The 17505-nt window shown below is 36.6% G+C and overlaps 1 protein-coding gene across 2 annotated transcripts in view; it reads left to right on the top strand.

The window, feature by feature from the left end:
* Positions 1–17505, top strand: part of TOX (thymocyte selection associated high mobility group box) — a 294268-nt gene that overhangs the window by 183550 nt on the left and 93213 nt on the right. For both annotated transcript variants that reach the window (XM_089685306.1, XM_089685308.1), the window contains one exon: positions 8204–8446. In XM_089685306.1, the coding sequence (XP_089541432.1) occupies positions 8204–8446 (243 nt within the window). The remainder of the gene's footprint in view (positions 1–8203; positions 8447–17505) is intronic.

The raw sequence follows: 17505 nt of genomic DNA, 5'->3' as shown, positions 1-17505 counted from the left end.
AGCACCCCAATCTGATTTCTTTAAAGTGGCAATAAACCCAAATCATCAAAAACTTTCAGTGTATACTACATTACTTTGTGTTCATAATCCACATCTACTATTCGTTTTCTGTTGACTGCAAAAATCCTGGTTGATCCTGCTGTTTACTCTCCCTCCCTCTCTCCCTCCATGTCTTTGTCCCCATTATAGGATAAACTAGGGTGTGCCTATTTTCTGTTTTATCTATGAGGCTGGGGGGGGAGGTTCCAGTGAATGTCAGTGACATAAAGGGAGGTGGTTTAGATGCACACTGTTCTTGTACCTCATTTTTTTTACCTTTCCCAGGTTTGCAGTTGTATGCTTTGAGTAAATTGCCCCTCCAAGAACAGATTGTTAGTAACAAGGAATGCTTTGACCAAAATAATGGTCTTATCAAAATAATTTAAAAAATACCACCCCTTGAAATTAAAACCCAAATTTTTTTAAGAGAAGACTTCCTACAAAAAAGATGGCTATGGAGAGGACAGCATGCAAAAGTGACTGCTGACCTCAACCACAAAATGAAATAATACAAAAAAGCTTCCCATAATAAGAACAAAGAAGAGGCAACAAAGGGGTTGATCTCCCAAAGAAATAACATTAAGGCTCCATGCACACTGTGCATTTTAATAATGCTGGTAACATTAGCTGTGTAAAGTCACGTTAAAAACCTGAGTTTTTCAGCATTTTTTAGCATTTTTGTATTAGCATTTAGCGGCAATATGCCGCATTTGTTTGTGTTTGCATTTTGTGGGGTGAATAAAGTCCAAAAACGCTGGTTTGCCACAATTTACCACGTCTTGCCGCATTGTTCAGTGTTAGAGCATTTTTACAGCTAAAAAACTTCTCTAGAAACCCACTAGTTCTGGGGGTTTTTTTCCAGCCAAAAAATGCCCCTGCAAAAAATGTTGATTACAGTCTATGTGTAAATGGACACATAGGATAACATGCTGGGGAGTATACTGGTTGTAGAAAAAAACGTCAAAAGCCAAAAATAGCTGTAAAAACATCCAGTGTGTATGAGGACAAAAAGTTAAAGTGCAGTTCCCTAAGTGGCCCTAATCTCTCCCTGAGCTTTCTTTATGATTTTCCAACAACAGCTTAAAATTTACGTACACTATGACTACTCTGTGCCCCCGTTTTATAGTATAGGGGCTGGGTTAACCATAAGCCCTCTTTCTTGGTCCTTCTCAAACCCATGGTTGCTGTGAACCCAAACCTCATCCCCATTTATTAAAAACCCTAAAACCACAACATAAATGCATTCACTATATACACATGCTATATATTTTAATACATGTAAAATGTCTATTGTGCCCCCCTTTTATAGTGTAGGGGGCTGTGCTAACCATAAGCACTCCTTATTGCGCCTTCAAAACCTGCTGACCATAGTTCAAAGTTCATTCAGTGCATTATTGTTTTAAAAAATATCTCCTGGACCAATTTGCACATATATAGGCTGGGACCACAAATATCAAACCTTCAGGATTCACCTGAAACCCATGTTTACTGTGAACCACAGCCTCATCCCTATTTATTAATAACCCTAAAATCCCAACACTGGTGTTTCAAATGCATTTACATTTTTGCTAACAATACTATTATGTCCACAGAATAAATTCATTCACTTTATACATACAGTATATATTTCTGTACATGAAAAATGTCTTTTGTGTCCAAGGTAGATTGCACAAAACTGTTGAGAAAGATAAAAGAAAGTTGTGCCCTGAAAGATAATATGGTTTTGATAACTGCAGCTTGATAAATTAGCCTGCTGAGTGCTTTTAAATGAAGATGATCTATTAGTGTTGTCGAACATGTGAAATAAGACAAAAAGTTGTTTTCAGGATCATTGACTTAAACATATCAATGGCACTGTTGGACAATTCTTGCTGAGAGTTGAGATGATTTATGTAATGGACTCCAGGTTTCCACAGTAATGCATTAAGTTCTAAAACTATCGAGACTAAGTCATGCTGAGACAAAAGACTCTTCATTCTCAATGTATTCCATTCAGAAATTAAAGATAAGGTTCATCCTTTTTAAACTTCTCAAACTGTTCTCTGTGAAACATATTATCATAATATTTAAATGTCTACAAAGTAAAAGATGTATTTAATGAGCTCTGTGGTATACGGTATATTACATATTCACAAGCGTTTAATTTAATAACATTAGACGTGGGAGAACAAAATGCAATCAAAACACACTGGTTATCAAAAAAGTGAAACCTTTTATTGTGTAAGTCTGGGGAGCACCCTCTTTTGACCCTGGGTATATATATATATATATATATATATATATATATTGCAGGGAACTATTATGCAGCCTTTCATCCTACCAGCAGGTGAAGATTTTAGCTAGATTTTTGGCTAATTCAATATTTAGTCAACAAAGTGATAGGAAAACATTCATCCATTGTTGAGCTCTCTCATTAGCTAATCCATAGCACTTTGTGATTCCTTAATGTATCCAAGGTTTTGTAAAATATATTGTATATGTAAATATAAAAACTATGAGTAAAAAACAGTTTTAGGTTTTGTTTTTCTATTTTTATTTGTTGTGGAAGGTATTTTTTTTTATTTTTATTTTTTTTTAATCAGGGAGCAGAAATATCGAGAAGAAAAGATCTTGCCATCAAGAGTCCCATAGCCTATTCATTTTGTAAGGACTAGACTTTTAGATCTCATTTACACTTGCAGCTGGGGGTCAGTAGTCAATAAGAAGAGGCAGTTGGCTTATGTTTTTGCCACCCCGTCTGTTCTCTTAACCTCCCTGGCGGTATTCCCGAGTGTAGTTCGGGGTAAAGTTTCAGTACCAAAATCGGTAACCCCAAGCTACACTCGGGCTTACCATGCGGTGTTGCTAAGGGGTTCCCTGCAGCACTTACCTTGTCCTTCGCTCCTGCAATGCGTCCCCTGCAGCGTCCCCGGCATCCGGCTTCCGTGTTCCGGTCCCTGCGAGCGTCGGGACATACGGGGGCCGGAACGGCGGCAAATTTCAAAATTTTTTGAAACTGTAATTTTCTTAGAAATGAATTTGACATAGTAAAACATTACTGTATCAAACCATTTCAAATACATTTTGTCCCTACTTCTTTGTCCTGTGCCCTGCCTGCGTTTTGACTGTTCTTTCTGCCTTGAAACTTAGAAAAGTCCATGGCGTCCAAAAAGCGTCCATTTTGGTCAAGAGTGGTTGTAGACCAACTAGAGAACAGCGACAGTAAATCAGAACCACTTGCAGAATTGAGTGATAATGATTTGTGGGGAAATTCGGCATCAGACACTGAAAACAATTTTGCGACTTTGCTCAGTGATGTGCGAACTTGGTGCTATATTTCAAATTTCAGTGTTTTTGGTTTGATTATATTATTGATTTAAATTTACTATTATTGTATTATTATTTTTATGATTATTTATTAAATTATAATTTATGATTTTGTGTTTCAAATTTTATCATACCCGGGATGTTTACTAGACTCTTGTTCGAACAGATTTCAGTGAGTTATTCCTAAAAATTACAGCCTACAATAAAAAAAATACATATTTCCATGCAAAAAAATGGTACCGCTTTCAGCACCAAAAATCTGAAATAATCATACCGCCAGGGAGGTTAACCTAACATGGTGGCCAATGGGGGTGCTACACAATGTATGGTTGCAATGGTTTTCTTCATGGTTGTGTCAAAATTTTTATCATAGGTTGCCTTTGATGAACAGTACACCACCAAATTTGACCCACTGCAGTGAATGGAGCCATGCTGCATCCACCCTGCAACCATGTGTAGAACATGCAGTTGTGGAGTGGTGCTGTGGCCTTCCAGAGTTCAAACACTTGCCTTGGAGGCTAAATATCACCTCCAAGCTACTTTACAAATGCTTCTGAAAAGGGATCCACCATGAATCTCTTTTTAGACTAGCAACAATGACAGCCACAAATGTAAGCTCCAAGCAAATATTAGAATCATAATGAATTGTGCTTTACACTTTATATACAAACATGCTCACTGTATATTTCTTCGTCCTTTCTGTCCCCCTGAATTCACCTGTTGAGCTTGCCACCCTTCACTTCATCTTTTTCGGCAGAGGGCTGACAACACTTTTAGGCTGCTGCTGAAATTACAAGAGCATTGTCTCCATTTCTGCATCTGTCCACTGGAGATTCTACTGGAGATAGTTCAACATAGTAGGACATTACTTCCTCCATTACATCAATGAACTTCTAGTCCCTGCCCAACCACAGCAGAGAAAAGGGAATGAAATGAAGGTTTGTGGTCACTTGACAATAACAAAAAGAGGAATAAAAGATATTTAGCTTTTCTAAAACTTGCATTGGCTAACAGACCTATCTTAGAGTTGCTGAGCCACAACATCAACTTTTATATTGACCATAATTCCAAACATTTGCAATTTTGTGTTTCAGCCTATATTTTTGGTATATCTTTAAGTTATGTTTCTACATTTCATGTCCAAATAACATATCTCAAATAGTAATTAAGTCTAAACACAGAAAATGTTGCATAAAGTGTGAGGGAAATGGGGCAACTATATATTGAAGATAGTCTGAAAGCACATTATTTAAAGTGCTATCACACATTATTTGTATAAATGTCAGGACAACCTGGGTCACTATGACTAATGATGCTCCTCACTGAATTTTTCAAAAGTAACCTCATCAATGTTTTGTAAGCCCCATACATAAATAGAATAGATTAACATAAATTCACGCTACCTAATTGAATAAAAGAGAGGACAGATTTTTAAAGTTTGTTCAACTCATGCTGAGGCTATGGTTGTTTGACTGTTTCGAGGGCCTCTGTCATGAGACACCTGAGCGGCACTTTGTGTCATCATAATTTAGACACAAGCAGCAGTTATATACAATGTACTAAAGTGGGCGAATCCACACCCCAGGCTCAGCATGATAGGTATACTGCAAAAATAAACATACATGATAGATTTGCTGCAAAAGAAAAAGTACTGCAGAAAGTGGTTAAAAACCCCTTCCACCGGAGAGGAACTGAGAAATGTACATGTTTGCACTCTCTATGTAATTTTTACATCATGTAAAACTGTAGTATTTATTCTCACTGGAGCCAGTCTCTAATATTATGCCACATACTTTTCTTTCTATAGTAACATTATAATTGCTGCTGTCATATTTAATGTAATAACAAAACTGAAGGGTAATAATTAGAACTGCCATAGCTTACAGTGGCTGAATCTAAATTTAATAATTGCTTTTGTGATGTAGTTTCTGCTGAAAAGAAATTTAAGGAATTTTAAGAAACTTACATTTTAATAATACTCATTTTGTTTTTCTAATATAACATTTATTTTAGCATGTTTAATTTGATTTGCACATTTTATAAAAACAGTAAAGATGTGGAGCCATTAGGGGGGTTGAAATGTATATACAAAGTAGGGGAAACCTACTAAAACTGGTTCACTCAGAATCTGGTGTAGCTGTGCATGGTAGCTAATCAGCTTCTAACTTCAACTCGTTAAATTAGGCTTTGGCAATAAAACCTGGAAGCGGATTGGTTCCTGTACAGAGCTGCACCAGATTTTGCACTCTTCAGTTTTAGTAAATAACCCCTTATATGTGGGACACTACAATTCACATTGTCATTCATTCACTAGTCAACAGGAAAGAGCCGTTTGTACAGCTGAAAGAGTTTTGCTTATTGGCATTCCTACAGCTTATATATATTTTTAAACACATATATACATAGAGAAAAGATAGAAGGAAAATGTATTGAAATAAAGGACCCACTACAACTGTAGCCTATGAACAATATATGCATGCTCAAGAAAAACATTTTCTCAGAAGGCAATCTTGTTTGTCAAAGCCTACATTAACTCTGGTCTTTGCTGGAGAGTGCATGCACACATGCACCAGAAGTAAAGTGTGTTTTGTGGAAAAAGGTTTTATTGCTGCTTCAATAATGTTTTGGGTACTTCAAAATGTTTGGGGCTTTTACTTTTTTTTTTTTGTACTGTTTACCATTTGGCTAATTTTATTAATGTATATTGCTATATAGCTATAGTAAAAATGGACCATCGTGCAATGGTTCCCTAAATAATATGTGTACATTATATATATATATATATATATATATATATATATATATATATAGTATATATAATGTAAATGTATATATGTTACTAAAGTTTCCAGGATCATCAAGCTAATTTTCATGAATCATTTTTAATTGCTTACAGTTGTGTCCAAAATTATTCAACCCCCAATGCTGTAAAGGGGTTTAGGGACTATAGTGTACATTTGGAATTGTATTCAGAATCAAATCCTACAAGGACGTTGTAACTACCCAAATGCAACTAAAATGACATCAATTGTTTATGTAATACAGTAGTAAATGGTTCTTATGTGGTTTCTTCATTGCCACAATTATTCAACCCCTTAAAGACTACCACTCTGAAGAACAGAGGTTCATACAGGTGCTTTCCATCAGGTATTGAAAACACCTGTGGATGTCACCGAGCAGCAATCAAGCATAATAAGCACCAATTAGGCAGCTTTAAAATGACTGTGATACTCAGCTCCTTCTAGACATTTACTGGTGTGGTTACAAACATGGTGAAGGCAAGAGAATGGTCCAGGAAGACAAGAGAAGAGGTGATTTCTCTTCACAGGAAGGGCAATGGCTATAAGAAGATTGCAAAGATGTTAAACATACCAAGAGACACCTTAGGAAGCATCATTCGCAAATTCAAGGCAAAGGGCACTGTTGAAACGCTACCTGGTCGTGGCAGAAAGAAGATGCTGACTTCGACTGCTGTGCGCTACCTGAAGCGTAGAGTGGAGAGAAGTCCCCGTGTGACTGCTGAGGAACTGAGAAAAGATTTGTCAGATGTGGGTACAGAAGTTTCAGCCCAGACAATAAGACGCACACTGTGTAATGAAGGCCTCCGTGCCAGAACTCCCAGGCGTACCCCCTTGCTGTCTCCAAAGAATAAGAAGAGTCGACTGCAGTATGCCAAAAGCCATGTGGACAAACCACAAAAGTTGTGGGATAGTGTTCTGTGGACTGATGAAACAAAATTAGAACTGTTTGGGCCCATGGATCAACGCTATGTTTGGAGGAGGAAGAACAAGGCCTATGATGAAAAGAACACCTTGCCTACTGTGAAGCATGGTGGAGGGTCAATCATGCTTTGGGGCTGTTTTGCTTCTGCAGGTACAGGGAAGCTTCAGCGTGTGCAAGGTACCATGAATTCTCTTCAGTACCAGGAGATATTGGATGGAAACGTGATGCAGTCCGTCACACACCTGAGGCTTGGGAGACGTTGGACCTTTCAACAGGACAATGATCCCAAGCATACCTCCAAGTCCACTAGAGCATGGTTGCAGAGGAAAGGCTGGAACATTTTGGAGTGGCCATCGCAGTCACCAGACTTAAATCCGATTGAGAACCTCTGGTGGGACTTAAAGAAAGCAGTTGCAGTGCGCAAGCCTAAGAATGTGACTGAACTGGAGGCCTTTGCCCATGAAGAATGGGCGAAGATACCCGTAGATCGCTGCAAGACACTTGTGTCAAGCTATGCTTCACGTTTAAAAGCTGTTATAACTGTAAAAGGATGCTGTACTAAGTACTAAGATTGAATGTCACTTGGGGGTTGAATAAAACTGATAATGCTGTGAGCACAGAAAAGACATTTGTGGTTATTTCATTATAACTGTTATGTTATATTTGTCTGACCTACAAGTGCCTCTTTAATGTAAATGTAAGCAAGATGACTGAATGATCAAAAGCAATGTCAAACTGGCCAAAACACTCAATTTCAGTGGGGGTTGAATAATTTTGGACACAACTGTATGTTGGCAATAAGTTAAGTTTGGATCACATGTAGATTCAAGATATTACGTTTGTTTTCCTCAGACCTACGGATAAATATATTCAGCAACAATACAACTTAATGGTGCCTTAGGAATTTTATTAAATGATTTTTGATTCTTGAGAAAACTGCCTAATGGAAATTCTACAAATGCCAGACTTTGTTATGCCTTTGGGGGGATAATGTTCCAAGATCAACATTAAAACAGCAGCACAATCATCTATTAGGGTCTAAAATGTGCTTTTCTAGAATAAAAATAACTTAGCTTGTAAAACTTGTTGTATTTGCAGTTACAGTGACAGATATATTTTATGTTTTCTTTTACAGTCTTACCCTGGACATAGCCTAGAGAATGAAGATTTTAACATTCCACCTATTACACCACCATCATTGCCAGAGCATCCACTGGTGTCATTGGCAGATGCAGAGTCAGGATACCATTCCTTGTGTCATCCTATGAACCAGAATGGCTTACTTCAATTTCACCCTCAAAATATGGATCTGCCAGCAATTACAGTATCAAATATGCTGGGTCAGGATGGGTCTTTAATTTCAAACTCCCTTTCAGTGGTAAGATAATCTGTTTCTGTTTTGATGGTCTATGTGTTATGAACGAAATATGTCAGACATTGTAAAGGCTGTTCCAGTTGCTGATTTATGATTCTCAAGCATATGCCGTTTGTCAGGACTGTCATACGTGAATTTCAAGAATCACAATTATGTAATTACCTTTTACTGCTCCAAATAAAAGTCAGTGTACTTTTAGGTTCAGAGTGAATATGTAAATAATAGAACCCTTCTTTCTCTTTGCCCTCTATGTAAATGAAAATACATCAAGCTGTGTTTTTTTATGAATGGTTTGTGAAATTCTTCAAACATAACCTCAGGTTTAGATTGTTCCCCCCCAATTCCTGCCCCCCACTTTTGACCCCCGCCAGTTTTCTTTCTTTAAAAGAACCATGTATACATACCCTTTTTTATTTATTTTTCGAGCCACTCACCTGAATTTTTATGTCCCCTTTCTCTTCCTCTGGCAGTAAGCAGTCCTGAATCCTGAATGCTGCAAGCTGTTGGGCACATTAGAAGGGGATAGATTGTTGTTGGGTATCATTTAACTTAGGAGAGGACCATTGCTGAATTGCAGAGCTTCAGGGCACAATGTCAGATGTTAAAGTGTTACTAAACCCACAACAGTAAAATCAGTCTGTATATGCATTAAAGCATGCTTGTTATACTCATTGTGAAAACTAAGGGGTTAATCCACTTTAGTTCATTCATTCACAGAACACTGTGAATGAATGACATGGCCGTGTGGGCAGAGCCCTGCACAGCTACGCTGTTTTTAAATAATGACAGCTAGTATGGGGAACTTCTCCCCGTACTGCTGTCACAGGGAGGGAGGGATTGGGCAGCAGCTGCAGCATTGGGAACATGTTACATTTTCCACCCTAAAAATGGATGGAACATGTAACATGTTCCCAAATGTGAACTTATCCTTTAACTTTTATGCAGGAATGCATTAGTGTTACTAAATCCAGGACCCTGCATTTACTATATGTGGTCTCCCACAGTACACAGAACATGGAAATGCAATTATTTTAGAAACTATAAACTGCTAAATACATGTTCTCATCAGCAGTTAGAACAATCTTGTGACTTCTATCAATGTCCGGCTGAGCACTGGTTAAAGCTTGTAGGAGGAGTTTTCATTCTTCCCTGATTGTCCTATGAGGTTGAAAAACTCCTGACCCTCTGTCTGGACAGTGCTGATTGGCCCTGTGCTGATCACATGCACTCTCCCAAGAAAAAAAAACTCTCTAGCAATACACAACAAACAGAGCATGTACACCTTGTCCCCAATGCTCTGTTCTATCAGCAGATGGATAGGGGACAGTGGAAGATGGGAAGGATCAGAGAAGACACGATCAAACAGCCTTTTTACACAATGCGGAGGATATACCCCTTAGGTACAACAGTGAGTATAACAAGCATGCTTTACTGCATATACAGACTGATTTTACTGTTGTGGGTTTAGAAATCATAAATCAGAAACCACTTTTTGTCAGTGCCACAATATATAACTGCAAAAAGATTTCTGATTGCTTTGTATGGGTTTTGCACATAATTGTTTTTTTGTGTGTCTAAAGTGACCCATGGCTAAATTTTTCTTTCAACCTTACACTGTCTAATGGGCATTTTTAATTAGATACAGTACTAGTGAAGCACTAATGGCTTACTATAGACACATAAAGTTTTAACCATCTTCTTTTAACAAACTTCTTTAAAGGCTTTAAATGAAAAGCAGAAGATATCCTCATTCAACTGTGGGTAAATGTAAGAGCACTGGTTAAAACTTGTAGGAGGAATTTTCTTTCTGCTCTAGTAGGATGCAAAACCCCTGACCTCTGTGTGGACAGTACTGATTGGCCCTGTGCTGATCACATGCACTCTCCCAAGAAAAAAAACCCTCTCTAGCAATACACACTAAACTGAGCATATGCTGAATGGCTACAGGTTCAGTCTGTCTTATCAGGAGATAAGACTTGGTTATTTTAACAAGAGGGGCAGAGAAGACAGGATCAAATGGCCTTTTTACACAATGCAGAGGATTAACCCCTTAGGTTCCACAGTGAGTATAACAAGCATGCTTTACTTCATATACAAATTGATTTTACTGTTGTGGGTTTAGAAACACTTTAAGCTATGGTTGGACTTTAAAGCATCTAGCAGGCCAGGGGAAAATAATATTCATGGGCCTTCCATAAACTTTAAGGGAAATTTATAGCTATTTTATGAAAATTCATTGCCCTGAGAACCCAAGAAGGTGATTGCATAGAATAAAGGGTATTGTTTTTTGCGTGTACAAATATTAAGATATGAGAATATTTTAATACAGGATAGTCTCCTTTCAAGAGATTGAATAATTGGATTGATTTGGGGTTTTAGGTAGGTTGATCTTGTTGACATATTTGTCTTTAGGAGTAGGGGTAACAATAAATCTATTTAAAGACCAAAGTAAGTGTTAATTTTAGTCTTTAATGTTGTGTTTAGAACATGGTATATCTGAAAAAGCAAGAATCCCTCTTTAAAGTAATTGGTTTCTTGTCTGCACTGAAAAAATAGTCCATTGGTGATTCTATATATATTATTTTTCATTAATGTAAATGTCAGACTTCCAGTTTAAGTGATCCTTTAGGATAGCTAAACCCAAGAACAGAAATGCAATATATTGTAGCTCACTAGTCCTTAGATATGGTAGCTGCATTGGAACGTTTCAGCAAGTACAGAAATGTGTTGACCTTGCCAAATGCAGCACCCTTTTCATTTACCGTGAGCCAAACTGCAAGCATAAAACGATGTTATCTTACCGTCTGGTAACTTCCACTCTCCCAATACACCATGTAATGGGGATGAAACAAGGCAGATATGTTTGAAGTCCAGCCTGAGTGACAACCGTGCTGTTCTCTCCATAGATAAAATGGAGAAGAGCAGTGAGCATAGCCACACAGGGGTAGGGAGTATGTTACTCGCAGAGTTACTAGGTGAAAATAAAAGCCTGAAAACAAAACAAAACTATTGCAGTGACCTCATCTTAAAACAAGTAATCTGCAATATATTAGATTTTGTTTTTGAGTTTAGATGCATTTTAAGTACCATCAAGTGTCTTACTTGGCCATTTAAATTAAGATGCAATTAAAGCTGAATTAACCCACTAATTTAATTGTTTCCCAAAACAGTTACACTAAAGGCATACTTTGAATGATAACAGTTACAGTTTGGTTATGTTTGCTCTCTATCAACACTGGAGTTGTAGCTGATCACTTGTGCAGCACTATGGCAATTGCAGATCAAACAGAGGCTAAGATGGCATCTTCCTTGGCTGTAAAGGATAGGGAGTTAAGTTCCACCTTACACTTCCTCATCAGACCATTCTGAGTTGTATGTAAACCTAATGAAGCATATATCCTTATGTTTCTTATCTTGACAAATTTTTAGAATAACTGTGTTCCTACACGATTGTAACAAATCAAGCCAGAACAAGCTGACAAAGTATTTTACAATGATGGTCTGCAGAATAATTTACTGTTTTAAGTACATAATAAAAATAGCATAATTTTCTCTTCTTTCTTTTATGTTGTTAAAGAAAAGACATACCGTTACCACATGGTGAAAATGGAATAGAAAACAAATAAAAGCAAATAGACAACAAACAAAGGGCTGAAATAGGTGTTTTAATTGCTGCATTTCTACACTGACAGAGCCAATTCTCTTTGTATTCAAACATCACTGCTTTGACAACCCACACATACATATGTTTTGTGCTGTGCCTATGGAAGGAAAGCATTTTTTTTTCCTTGGGTCTTCTGGGAATGCTGTAAATCAGCAAATGGAGATACATTAAAGCTGCATGAATTTCTAATACAGTATGTTGCTATTACAGTAAAAAAAAGAATCAGTCGCATATTGAATAATGCAGCTTTCAAAGCTCAGCAGAAAATTTGATTACAAACAATTTGATTACGGGTTTCTGAAGAAATATTTCCAAAATATTGTGGCATTTTGCTCCCGTAATGCATAAAACATAACAGCAGACCCGTCTGCAAGTTCTTTTAGGACAGTAAAGAATAGATGATGTCAACTCTAATTACTTCAGTATCAAATAAGGCAAGCATTAGTCTGAAATGAAATGGATGTCACATTGTGTAAAAAGAAATGCTTTTAGACAATGTGACAGGGGATAAAGGCAATGAATAATTAGATATTCTTTGCACAATTTATCATAGCTTTATCAGTCGCGCCTTTTATTTTAGAAATTATTCCATTTTATTCAATAACTTAGTACAAAATATCTGATATGACATCCGAAACGCAAATTGTAATTCTTCAGGTTTTTCTGTGTCTTGAGCATCTCCCTAATTTGTCATTCCTAGTGTTTACAGTAGTTAGAGCCTAACATTTTTTGACTTATCAATTTAGTTTAAAGCCTTTAAAATATGTTTTTTTTATTTTCCCTAAAATATTATGTGGTATTCTCACAACCTCTAATAGAAAATAACATTTGCTGAAACAAATCATACAATCTACTAGCAATGTGGACAAATTCCAGATTCTGAGAAGGGAAAATACACTGTGCAGCACTATGGCAATGTATCTATGTATCTCCATTTGCTGATTTACAGCATTCCCAGAAGACCCAAGGAAAAAAAAATGCTTTCCTTCCATAGTTTTCATTCTCAAAAACTATGTATTTGTAAAGCAATGTTTTTGTAAAAGAATCATTTGGTTTTGGCAGTTCAGTCAACAAGAAACTGTTATCTGTAAATTTAAGTTTGATACGGTAGGTTTTCATGGCAAAGATGTGAACTGGTAAAAAGTGTCTGTATACTGCAGCATTGGTAAATTACTCCATCTTTGGTAAATAGTTTTTCTTCTTATAGTCTGGAATATAGACAAAAGATTTTTTAAATTATAAAGACTTTTATTATTCTTAAGATTGATTAGGAGACTAGGTTTCCACTGTGCTTATCTAGTGCCTCTACAAGAAAATACATAGTATGCCTGTTGATACACCAACAACCACAAAAAAAATAAGGTTCATGCTACATGTCACATTACAGAAGCTCATAAATGTATGTGGGTGTCAGTTTCTTGCTCAAGGGCACAAACTTCAGAATGTGTACGGGAAATGAGGCCCTTGAGCACATACACATTGGCCAGACATATACAATAGAATTTTGCAAGGGTTCATTTACTAAAGTCAAAAAGACTGTTTACTTGCAAATGAAGTTGCAGTTTGCAAGGGAAATTTCCCAAAAGCTTAGTGAATAAGATGAAGCTCTGAAAGCATGTTTATTTATTTCCTTGTACGTAATTCTTTGCAAAGTGAAATTTCACCACCTTTACTAAGTTCTGGAGAAACTTCCCTTGCAAACTACAACTTCACTTGCAAATAAACAGCCTATTTACCTTTAATAAATCAACCCCCTTAGTGTACAGTCTTATCAAAGCGTGGGAAACCAACAAAGGTGAAGAATAAGATGTTGATTATTCTAAGGCCAAGTAAACAAAGTGTCACATTTCTACAGGCCTCTTCCTTATAATAGTAAAATCCAGAAAAAAATAAAATTTAATGAAGAGATAACATACGTATAGAGCAGTGTTATTTGTAGTTCACAGAGCACACAGGATCTTTCCCTTTCAAAACAAACTGGCTTTGAATGCCCTTTGAAGTTATGGAAGACTTCTTTGAATGTGTCTTCTAACAGAAGGCCATATGCCACTTCCAAAGGGTATCCAGCTTATTTCTTAGCATAGTGAAAAGGCAGTGATGTTTGATAACCTGTATCAATCAAATATTTTTACAAGTTTACCTATTTCAGCTTCTGGTTAATTTTGATTGGTTGTGGTTGCTCATATTCAGATTTTTAATTCAAAAGCACCAGAAGAACAAATGGTTGGTTAAATGTAGAAATCGGTGTTTTAAAACCATTTAGGAGTGTAAAAAAGTTAAATATGTGTGAGCAAATTTAGAGCATGCTGTATTCAAGAAAGCATTAAGAAATAGCAGCTGGATAGTAAATGTAAGGGCACCTAACATCTGATTATACAAGATATCAAATTGGTTAACAACATTTGTTATGACCAACACATTGGCATAATATCCTTAATACCATGGTCTAATTTAATAAGTAATATGCTTTGTCTTGTGATCTAGCACATAAATATATAATATGCCTCTGTATTGGTAACATTAAAGTGTTACTAAACCCATAACACCAAATCGGTCTGTATGTTCAGTAACGCATGCTTGTTATGCTCCATGTGGAAGCTACGGGGTTAATCCTGTGCACTGTGTAAAAATGATGTTTGATCCTGACTTCTTCTTCTGCTGTCCCCAATCCATCTGTTAATAGAATGGAGCCTTGGGGGCAATCTGCACATGCTCAGTTTGGTGTGTATTGCTAGAGAGGTTTTTTTTTTTCTTGAGAGGGTGCATGTGATCACAGGGTCAATCAGCATTGTCCGGACAGAGGGTCAGGGGTCCTGCAGCCTCATAGGACAATCAAGGGAGAATGAAAACTCCTCCTACAAGCTTTACCCAGTGCTCTGCTGGACACTGATAGAAGTCACAAGCCTGCTATATACTGCTGATGAGAAAAGGTATTTAGAAGTTTATATTTACTACAATAATTGCATTTCCATGTTCTGTGTATTGTGGGAGACCAGATATACTAAATGCAGGGTCTTGGGTTTAGTAACACTTTAATTTAACTAATAACTCAATATCCAAAATCATATCATAAAAATCACCATTAGAGATGCTCTGACTTTTTTCATTTTTGAAGTTTGCATAGTAAATTTACAGTTATAACCTGTGCACTAATGGCACATCGTGTGGTCTGTTAATAGGTTTTCAAATATGGTATAATTACTTCCGCGTGAACAGGACATATTTTATTTATGGGCTTTAAAAAGCATAAGAGTTACAGGTAAATTTATTGCAAGAGGCTGTTAAACTTTTCAAAAGGATATATCATGGAATATTGTTTTATGTAAAAACTAGACAAGAACACATAATTTGAAAAATAAAAGATTTTATATGGCATGCCATCTTAAAGCGGCACCTACTCCCACTTCCATCCAGATTGTCAAGGCAATCGGAGTGGAGCAAACCAATACATGTTGAGTACTAGCACCGGTGACCAAGTCTTGATATTTGCTTTTAACATTGATGTCTTTCTTCCTTGCCTTTCAACTAGTTGCTTACCCTATTTTTACCTCTTGTTTCATTTTTCAATATACACTTTTTTTTGTAATTACTTGCTGTGAGATTCAGATTCTTTTAAAAACATAAAATAAATTGTCGTACTTTAATTTAGTGTTGGATTTTCATAAAACTGGTCAAATTAGTTTGACATCATATCTTCAGGAAACTATGTTGGCTAGAAGCAATAATGTATTTTTATATGCTCACTTCCAGCACCAAAACCCTAAAACAAGGAGCTCAGTCTTTGCTTAGATAGGTTGGAAGAATCATGCAAATAAAGTATTTTTTCCGTTTTAGCTGTCTGCACATCCAGAATTGCTGGTGTATAGCACAGGTATAGCCAAACGTTTACAGACTTAGTATTACCAACATGCATACAGCTATTTCAGGCTTCTTAGCGCTCATCAGTGCAAGATATGGTTTTATTGGCTCTGTGGTGTAGGGTTTGTGCAGGGGAATAGTACAACCATGAAGGTCATGGTGAGGCGATACAAAAAAAAAAAGCTAAAAGGCCCACCTCTAAAATACCACCTGTAATAATACAATTAATGATACAATTAAAGTGGTTGTAAACCCTTACATATACCCAGTGAAGTGACTAGCCTCAGGTGATACACAGAGATTAAACAAATCCTTCTACAAAAGGTGTACCCATTTATCTGGAGTAATCTATTCAAAGAATGTATACAGCATTTCTGAGATTTCAGGAAGCAGGGGTGGGGAGCTGAGTTTACAAACTGCAGAGATTAGCAAGAGCTGATTGGAGAGAAGTGACACATCCCTCTTTAGACAGCACACAGGGACAGAGCTAATGTTCTCAGGCACAGGCTGTGAGCTGGAGCTTCCTCCCCTGTCACCTTTTTTCTCTTGGTGTCAGAAAAACTTCTAAGAAATGACTCATGCTGATAACAGAGAAATGAAGCAGCAGAGAGAAGTGACACTTAGGGGTAGATTTACTAAAACTGGTAAAACTGCATAGTAACCAATCAGCTTCTAACTTCAGCTTATTCAATTAAGCTTTGACAATAAAACATAGAAGCTGATTGGTTACTATGCACAGCTGCACCAAAATGTGTGTGCAACAGTTTAAGGAAATCTCCCTCTTAGTGCTCTGGATTGAGACAAGCACATTCTAAGGAAGTGTGTGCTTTGTTCATATTTCATGTCCATGGTTCACAACCACTTTAAATATTTAATTAGATATTCATAGTGAACATGGCTTAGCCTTATTCACTAAGCTGAACTAAGTAAACATGTGCTTTAAAGAGTAAACATTTTGTACCCCTTTAGTAAACCCATATGAGAACAATGGGACTTTAGTCAATCTAGAAGTGTTAACAACACTGGAACATTAGCCAATAACCAAGGCACAATTTTGTACCTTGCCACTGAATGTTTTTGGTTGTGAAAACAGACCCAAGCAACAGAACATAGTGCTAAAATAATATACCTGTTATAATTGTATATAGAAAATATTGTAAACGGTTGCCCTTCACAAAAAGTATTTTATTAAAAATCCAACCTAATAAACAGCAGTAAAGGCTGTTGAATAATACATATAACATTATACGTTGTAAAAAAAAAGCAATAAAACTGAGATTGCTTCCACTATGTATGCATATTAAAAATACTAGTTTCATATACATTCCTAAAGATACAATTCTTTCAAAATATAAAGTAAAAAAAGCACAGGGTTATTACAAAAGGAAAATTAGAGTACGAAAAACACAATTAAACATTTTTGTAATGGGACTGAAATCTTTATTTTAAATATCCAGCAAATAGTCATTTGCATTTAATGCTACAGCCAGACCATTTTCATCTGCACAAATGGTTATTGGTTGTGACCTACTGCTAGGTG

Source organism: Staurois parvus, unplaced genomic scaffold, assembly GCF_062004578.1.
Source record: "Staurois parvus isolate SC_StPar_1 unplaced genomic scaffold, SC_StPar_1.0 ptg000371l, whole genome shotgun sequence".
In the NCBI taxonomy this organism is placed as follows: Eukaryota; Metazoa; Chordata; class Amphibia; order Anura; family Ranidae; genus Staurois; species Staurois parvus.
The sequence above is the reverse complement of the archived record's forward strand: the minus strand, read 5'-3'. Positions and strand labels throughout refer to the sequence as shown.